The sequence below is a fragment of the Polistes canadensis genome, unplaced genomic scaffold, assembly GCF_001313835.1.
Source record: "Polistes canadensis isolate GaletaPanama2010 unplaced genomic scaffold, ASM131383v1 scaffold_13, whole genome shotgun sequence".
Classification (NCBI taxonomy): Eukaryota; Metazoa; Arthropoda; class Insecta; order Hymenoptera; family Vespidae; genus Polistes; species Polistes canadensis.
In genome coordinates this window covers 254,290-263,853 of record NW_014569560.1, presented here as the reverse complement: position 1 = coordinate 263,853, position 9,564 = coordinate 254,290, and the positions used below count along the sequence as shown (strand labels likewise).

Genomic DNA, 9,564 nt, shown 5'->3' with positions numbered 1-9,564 from the left:
AAAAAAAAAAAAAAAAAAGAAAAAAATACATTCAGAAAAATCCTGAGGATCGATGAGAGAGAGAGAGAAAAAAAAGAGAGAACAGGAAAAGAAGGGATAGGAAGAGGAAGAGGAGGGGGGGGGGTGCGTGGGCGTGGGCGTATCGTACGTGGTAGTTGGTTCGTGTTGGAAATCCAACACAATTAGAGGGACAGCAACAGAGTAAAAGGGTTTAATATCGTAACACAGCAGAGCCCTAAGCCCCCGCCGATTTTTTTTGCATCTCGGTTGACGCGCCAAAGACAATGGTTCGCTCGTGATAATGAATCCCTTCTGTTCTTATTCTTCTCTCTCTCTCTCTCTCTCTCTCTCTCTCTCTCTCTCTCATCGATCGTATCCCCCCCTTGTCCCCTCTTTTCCATCCTTCCATCCCACCCCACCTGATCTCATCTCATCCCATTCCCCACGACTTCTTCTATTTCTCTTTCTCTCATTTCGTATGTTTCTCTTTCTCTACCTCAGTTCTCTGGATTTTCTTTTTAACTCGTTCCGACAATAAAGTGAAGCGAAGAGAAGAGAGTAAAGTTAGAATGCCGAGCTGATTCTCTTCTAGCTGAACTTTTGAAACGTATGAGAAAGAAAGAAAGAGAGAGAGAGAGAGAGAGAGAGAGAGAGAGAGAGAGAGAGAGAGATAGAGAGCTTTTGATTCTCACGAGATGGATAAAACAGTCACGCGGAAATAATCGTGTGTAGTATATCAAGTAAATACACTCGCGGTAGATTTTACACGAAATATGGACCACCGATCACGTATCAAATCATTTTATTTGATTTTCGTTTAAATCTAATACACCGATATTTTTTTTTTTATCGAATATTCATAAATTCAATTACATTTTTTTTCCTTTTCTTGTTTCAAATGATTTCTAACATCTTTTTACATTCGACTATTTTATTATATACAATTTTCATATCAATTGGCAATATCTAACTAACAAGAAAATATATTTCATATTGAAAATATTCGAAAGATATTATTAAAAAATATCTTATCAATTTTTCGTATTGGAGAATTGAAAGGAGAAAAAAAAAAAAAGAAAAAAGTATGAAAATATCGTGCACATGTAACCACGTCGTCGATTATTTATAAAAGATAGTTTGATAAAAACGAGCAGGAAAATGTTTTAAACGATGTACGAATAAGTAAAAAAAAAATGTCCGATAATGAATTATATGCGAATATATCAAATTATTCGTATATCGGAAGATATATTTCACGTCGTTCTCGTAAAAGTTTTTATTACGAGTATGATAGAAATTTTTCGAAATCCTGTCAATATTTTTTCCATAAAAATTTACAACTTTTTACCTATGGTAATGTGTATACCTATATACATACATGCATTATAAATAAATCGAAAACACACAGATGGGGACAGAGGGGGGGGGAGAAAATTGGATAAATTGGTAAAAAAGGTCGAATTGGAGTAAGTACAAATAGCATAATCGCGGGCATATAAAGTTTTCCCTTGTGGGAAATTACTCACAGGCATTGGTCGATATGGCGACAAGGTGTTCCACTTGGGTGCCATTGGGTGCTTGATCTAAAACAAAACGAACACACGACGTTATGATAATAATAATTTATGTATGCTCCCTTCCTTTAGTTTCTATGTTTATGAAATTCCTCGAATAAAAAGAAGACAATATGTGCATTAAAAATTCCGAAGAAGAAGTATTAATAAAAAAAAAAAAAATGCACGCGCGATATCATGCAAATATCTTTATCTTGACTCACATGAAAAGAAACAATGATAATAATCGAGATCACGTGTGTCTATTTGTTTCCTTCAAAATCTATGCGAAAAAATATATTTTATAAATTAAAATTTATAGATCGAATTTTATATATGAACGATTATATTTTTTTTTATTAAATTCTTTTTACTTGATTTTTAATTAAATTACGACACAAACAATGACTTAATATATATATATAATATAATATAATATGATAAAAATGCAATGTTTAAGAAATAAAATAGAAAAACATTCCTCACAATTATTCATTGTTTTTTTTTTCTATTTTATTTCCTTTTTTTTGTTTTTGTTCTCAACGTTTACTCCCTAAACTCGAGTTCCAAGTATTCATTAGCGTCCAATGCAATACCAAATGTATCATGATCCCATTATAAACGGAGAATACTTTTTTTATTGTGTCTCTCGACTAAACGACCACAGCTGGTGTGTTTCTGAATAGACTTTGTTTTTTTTTTTTTTATTTTCTTTTTTTTTTCTCTATTCCAAAGAAAAAAATTGATAAAACGAGCAGAATGAAAATGTCTTGTGTTCACTTAATTCAAGAAAAAGAAAAAAAAAAAAAAAACTTCCTAATAATACTTCGCGAATGTATAATATCTGTAGAATATGTATAATAAACGTGTATTTCAATTGAATAAAATTAACATAACTCTCTCTTCGAGAACAAGAAAAATACTTATTCTTTCTTCATGATTTCTTTTAACCAGCAATATTTTCAAACTCCACTACCAAGTATTATTTATCTAGCATTCATAATGCAATCATTCGTGTATAAAGATTTAAAACGTTAACATCAATTTTTTGTTTAGCAATCTTTTTTTTTTATCCTTCAACCAACCAATCAAACGATCACAGCTGGTCATTAGAATCCTATACTTTTTCCACAAATCAACGAAGAAACAAAAAACGAAAAAAAGAAAAGTAACATCCCGCGTTTCGTCGATTTGTGTTGCGATCAAAAAAAAATAAAGGAACAAGCGTCGGGGTAAAATGGAAATCGACATTTTTTCCCCGGACAATAAAGAAAAAAAAAAAAGAAGAAAGAAAAATCCACGTCCTCGGTGCATCGATCGACTACCCTTAAAATTATCCCTCCCATTCCCACCCCCACTCCCAAAAAAAAAAGAAAAAAAATTGTTCCAAATATTTTCTTAAACGTTCGATGAAAAATTCTTGTCAATGAATTTTCCAGCAGATTTTTGAAGGCCTTGGTTAGGAGGGGGGGGGGGAAGGCTAGCAGTTAAGTGTGTGTAGATTTAGATGAAACCGAACGAGGAGTGGAAATGGGTGACAAAAAGATTGGGTGGGAGGGAGAGGAGAGGAAAGGAGGGGGGAGGGGTGGGGAAGGGTTTGGCGGTGAAAGAGATGGACTGTGAAGAGTTGGAGGGTGAAAAAGGTGCTGAGTTCTGGTCCCTGTGTATCTGTATCTATCTGTGGGTTTGTGTGTGTGTGTGTGAATGTGTAAAATGGTAGGGGAAATGTAGGTGAGACGAGTATGAAGGCCCACTAGAAGAGAAGAGAAGAGAAGAGAAGAGAAACGAAGAGGTGCTGACGCGGACGTGTAGCTTAAGCTCCACCCCAAGCTCGATTGGGTCGATGAAACCCTCCCTCCCACCCACCCACTGATCGGGGATGGATGCAAGTCTCTCGACCCAACTTTAAACCCCCCCTCTCTTTCTCTCTTTCTGTCTCTTTCACTCTCATCTAGTCAAGATAGCTACTACTACGGTATTCCACGACACGAATGCACCCAAAAAGATTTTTCTTTAACACGTGAAACGCATGCTTTTCCAATTTAAACGATAAACTTTGACTACACACATTTTTATTTCATTTCCCTCTTAGTCGTATTCTTTTTCTTTTTCTTTTTCTTTTGATTAGTTTGTACAATACTAACTACAGGCAATGATAAAGGGATTAAACTTGAATTGATTTGAATTTTTTGGAGGGGTTTTTTTTTTGTTCATTTTATATAACGATAGATGTAATGTGTAATAGGATAGGAATAGATTCGTTCAATTTTTTTCTTTGGATGTTTTTCAAATGAAAATTATTATTATCGCGTCAAAGTAGATAGAGGGAAAAAAATTGTCTACGAAAGTGCGTAGAAAATTTGTATTCAACCGATACAAGTTTGATTCTATACATTCTTTCCTTCGTGGTTTTTCTGATTTTTCGTTTTTCTAAATTTTTATTCCGAGAAAGAATTGATGATAAGTTACCGCAGAATATTATTTATTTATACATACACACATATTGATATTAATTTTTAATATACTCGTGCAATATAGTATACGTGTCCTAGATCGTAAGAAAAGTATCGTTGATCCTGACAAAATTGTTTACAAATCTAAACGACGAGGATAGATTGGAGTTGTAACACGTCTTCTTAGGTGTACGATAGAATTTTCTTAAATTGCATTCATCCCTGCATATTTTTATCCCCTCCCCAGTTTTTTGTTTTTTTCCCCAAGGATTTTTCTAAGAAGTTACCTCACACTCCGCGAATAAACGATCAATACAGAAATGATATAGGTAGATTTGATTTGCTGGTTTGTGTCAGCATGAAAAATAAAAAGAAAAAGAAGCAAAAAAGAATAAAGAATAAAGACTCGATGAGTAGTAGGTGAACTTCGAGAAAAAGAAAGATATTCACGGTATATTTCTCTCAAGGACACGAGTATGCACATTTATTTCCTTGCCATAAGAACCGTACAACATCCTGTGATCTCGTAAATCAAAGGAACTTCTTTTTATTGTATCAATCTTGTCAATGATTCTCCTGTGTCTTTTATACGTAGATAAGAATTATCATCCTGTTAGTTTGTAACATATAAGAATAAAAAAAATGTAATGTTTATTTGAATTTCTATAAAAAAAAAAAGAAAAAAATTGTTATTGATAAATTATCCTATATAAAAATGTCATAAAACATTGCTCCTCTTGGTATATTAAAAATTCCTGGCAAATATTTTCTAACATTAAATTTCTAACACACACAGAGACAAACATAAACTACCATCAACATCACACATATTATATATCAAATAATTAAAAAATTATAATTACAATTTTCCACAACTATTTTTTTTTGTGTGTCATTCGTTTAATAAAAGAAGTTCAATTGAAAAGTGCAACGTACTAGTCGCATAATTTTGTAACACGTGTCGCGTTGCATATTTACATAGAAAATATACGAATAATACGTACACGCGTATGTGGATCACGCATTTATACTTTTTTCTTTTTCTTTTTCTTTTTTCTCTCTCTCTCTTTCTTTCTTTGCAATGGTGCCAGATCAGAGCTTTAAAACGAAACATGCAACGAGTGTGCGGTGGAATCATAGCAAACGATTAACAAAGCGTCGTAGCCGAAACAGCTGCTGTTACTTGGTGCTTGCTGTTAAATCGAACGGGGAGATAAAAGTACTACGAGTAGTTGGCTGAATAATCTCGCAAAGTGCATGCAACCAAGTCAGTTATGTTGGATGACAATGACGAAAAAAATGATGATGATGATGATGATGATGATGATGATGATAATAGAAGCAGACAACACGAACCGCTTAAACCGGTTATCTGCGGAACTTAAATATAAATTCATAATAATAAATTAATTGTGTGTTAGCGCTTTAAAGTCACGAGCTGACTCAAACCTACGCTTACATATTATCTACACTTTCCCGAACGCTTCTGCACTTACGTAATGTCAAACAGTTACGAAGTGAAGTATTAATGACGACGATAATAACACCTAATTGTAATAATTAAATGTTATTTTATCATCGACAAATTATTTACTTCCATACTAATTAATTCGATTAAATTTACTTCTTTTTTTTTTTCATTTGAATTATTTTTCCAATTATTTTTTGCTTGTTTTTTCTTCTCTCGTTTTTTTTTTTTTTTAATAATTACGCGATGAACAAAATTAAAATGTGACAAAAATATTCAATAAAATATATTACTATTTTCTCTAATATTTGATTTAACCATTTTCAAGCACACATTAGCGTTTATCTATATTCCACATACGCACACAAAAATGATCTCAAATCGCAAATACAAATAATCAATTGAAGTATCAAACCGTTAATGACTTTTATATGCCAACACTAATTAAAAATAATTTCAATAACAAGAAAAAATACCCAGAAATAATATTAACTTCAATAAATTGTCTCTCTCTCTCTCTCTCTCTCTATCTCTCTCTTTCTAAGAAAGAAAAGGGTCAGTTGGGTAAGCGTGTTGGTAATGGGGTTACGTCTGCGCGACGATCTAATAAAAAATAAAAAAAAACAATGCGTTTCCCACGAACTATAAAATGTCGGCATTCTTTTATCTCGTTTAAAGAGTTGTGCGTTATGTTGTGTCGTGTTGTGTTGTATCTTCGGTGTTGTGGGAAAAAATGTGTGTATAACAACGACGGTGGTAAACTACGGCGTCGTATCGGTTAGTTCAACGCGTCAATTGACATTTACTCTCGGATAATATGCGTCATGTATATATTCCTTGCTATATATCGTTTTAAAGTACAAACAAAGAGAGAGAGAGAGAGAGAGAGAGAGAGAGAAATAAAAAAAGAGAAAACGGCCGGTGACATTAATTCTGGATTCGAAACAGTTGCTCAGCCAGAAGCCATCGGATAAACAAATTCTTCCTTGCAACGAATGATCATTTATTTCGTGTCGTACGCATTATACGTATAGTTTATTAAATACAATGATAATTATTATGATGATAAGTCACGTGATTTAATTATACTTCAATCATGTTCGTATCAATTAACAAATTTTTATGAATATCCTAAAATGTGTTGTACACACGTGTAAATATGATTACAAAAACAAAAACAAAATGATTTATTAATTTTAGAAATGAATGCATATTTTCTATGCAATTATTGTTCAATCTATCCTATTTACACGCGTGTTTAATTATAAATTTATTTTATTAATAAATATATGTATTACAATACTTTCATTTGCATTTGATTTATATATTAAAATGATGAATACATGAAAAATATATAAGAATAAGGAAAAAAGAAAATTCCTAATAGAAATCTGTAAAGAAATGGTAAAAGATAGATAGATAGGCTGAATGAATTTCTATTTCGTTCCTATTTCTTATCCTTTTTTTTTTTCTTTTACTATTAGGAAGACGAGAAAAAGGCAGATCGGTGTCAAGTATTTCTTTTGGAAACGATGCAAACGAAGGTTGCCGATTTACATGGCAATCGATAAATCCTCATCCTCATCCTCCTCCTTTCGTTGCGTTCACGGTCGCGAGACCTCACACAATCACCCTTTTCCTATTTCTATTCCTACTTCCATCTTCTTTCCATTCTTTTACAAAGGAAAAAGAACAAACTGAAAAGAAAAACTCGACGAACGAACGAACGAACGTTCGAGGCATTCGCTTGGTGAACTTAAGAGAAAGAAAAGTTGGTATGGCGAATGAGAAATAACGTTTATGTGGTATATATGATAGATATGTATAAGTGTATTGAGGTGTATGCGTGTATATTTGTGCGAGGATAAAAAGAAACTTTGATAAAGTCAACTTCGTGATTTTTCTTTTTTCCCTTTTAAGATTGAACTCAAACGATTCTATAAAAATATTTCCATCTTTCTTTCACAACGTGTCTCTTTTATTATTATTTATTATTATTTATAAAAAAACAAGAAAGAAAGAGAGAAAAAGTATCGTATCAATCGTACCGATATTAAAATCATCCATCGTACGTTTAACGAATGATCAACAAAATATGAGAAAGTTATTTGAATGTATGCAAAATTTCAAAGTTACGACATTGGAAAAGGAGTAAAAATAACCTAAGCTATTTTCGGTATCGACTAAACCATAATTAATGTTACTCAACTACTCGAGACATCACTTATGAAACATTTATTAGACAAAACGCACTTTGCACTTCGTAAGAAGTAATAAGACAAAAATAAAAAAATAAACAGGTAATATCTTTTTCACTGACCACGCCCTAACTAACAACACACATCCAAATTCTCTATTTTCTTAACAATTTTCTATTACTTTTCTTCTTCTAACAACCAATGAGGAAACCTTTTCCCATCATCAATCTCGTAACGCAAACTATAATAATAAATCACTGGACGAGACAAAGAGAGAGAGAGAGAAGAAAAAAGATTCAACTTAATTTGAGATGTTTTTCTTTTCTTCTTTTTTTAAGAAAATTAATCAAAGCTCGAATAGAAAATGGAATCCCATATTTTATACATATATATATAAATTAATGTATTGTTCCCGGTGTGATTAATGAAAGAAAAAGGAAAACTATGCGAACCAATCGTTGCTCCTAAATTGTTTCATCTTACAGATATCAAAATTCTCCCAATAATAATTATTAAAATATATAAAATACGAATAATACACACAAAAAAAAAACAATTATAATATTAATTGTAAGATATGTAAAAAAAAAGAGAAAAAGTAAGAAATAATAAGAAGAAAATTCGAGTTTTTTATTGACAATCGAAATTGTTTCTAAATTCCAATTTGAGTTTATCGGAATAATAATTTACGTTTATGAGTTAAAAAGCTTTTCGAAAAAAAGGAGATACAAATAGAGAGAAAGAGAGAGAGAGAGAGAGAGAAACTTGTGGTTCCCTGAAACGATATACGTCAGAGGCGTATGAAACGTCAAGGAATAGACGGACCACTGGCTTTGCTCGGTCGACGGGCGCGTTAGCATAATTCCCTGTTGATAAACACGAAGGTAGTAGTAGCTTTGCTGTTCTGGCAGAATGCCATGTCGACGGAATGTCTGAGTATACATAATATGTGGCTGTATGGAAACGCGTCATACGTTATGAATCCACAAAGAAAGAAAGGGGGAGAGAGAGAAACTGAATAAACGAACACACGTCTGACAATTTTATATGGTATTCCTACAACAATTATGGCAACCTTTGTTCCTGCAAATCTTTACCTTAAGATATCCCTTACGATTAATTTTCATATGAATTATTAAAGGACTGATCTCAAATTGACTGATTTTTAAAATTGAAATCAAAAATTCTGTTTAACGTATAAGTAAATTATTCATCTACAATTTTATATGGTATTTCTAAGACAATTATGGCAACCTTTGTTCCTGCAAATCTTTACCTTAAGATATCCCTTACGATTAATTTTCATATGAATTATTAAAGGACTGATCTCAAATTGACTGATTTTTAATATTGGAATCAAAAATTCTGTTCATCGATTAAGTAAATTATTCAACATGTAATATTTTAAATTGTATGAGTCTCATGTATTTCGTAATTTAAAAAAAATAACAATAAACTAAAATTTCCAGTTGCTGAAGAAGTCCCAATAAAAGAACGAAACGTCCAACTTAGTAAAATTAAGTTCTACTTCTTTTTTTGATGTCCAAATTCCTTTTGATACCTTCTTATTAAGAATTTTATTTCTGGACGAGAGAAACAACTGATTATTCATCTACAATTTTATGTAGTTTTTCTACGACAATTATGGCAACCTTCGTTTACTTTACAATTTATTACACTTAATATCAGATATTTTACAATTAAATATTAAATGTATGTTAGGCCAAATGTTTCTTGAATCAATTTTTACAAACGATCGATACACCAAAATCCTATATACTTCCTAGTTTTAACGTATTTACAAAAACATCCATCAAAAGTTAAATCGTATCTTAATAAATAATTATTTTCCATCGTGTAACTTCTTTGATCAAACTAAATTATATATGATA

General features: G+C 31.8%; 2 protein-coding genes across 5 annotated transcripts in view; one reads left to right on the top strand and one right to left on the bottom strand.

Moving 5' to 3' along the window:
- Positions 1-9,564, top strand: part of LOC106793319 (bromodomain-containing protein 7) — a 53,447-nt gene that overhangs the window by 29,396 nt on the left and 14,487 nt on the right. The window lies entirely within an intron of this gene.
- LOC106793318 (solute carrier family 12 member 4) overlaps positions 1-9,564 on the bottom strand; it is an 81,109-nt gene that overhangs the window by 64,676 nt on the left and 6,869 nt on the right. For all 3 annotated transcript variants that reach the window (XM_014760130.1, XM_014760128.1, XM_014760129.1), the window contains exon 2: positions 1,527-1,583. In XM_014760130.1, coding sequence (XP_014615616.1) covers positions 1,527-1,583 — 57 coding nt within the window. The remainder of the gene's footprint in view (positions 1-1,526; positions 1,584-9,564) is intronic.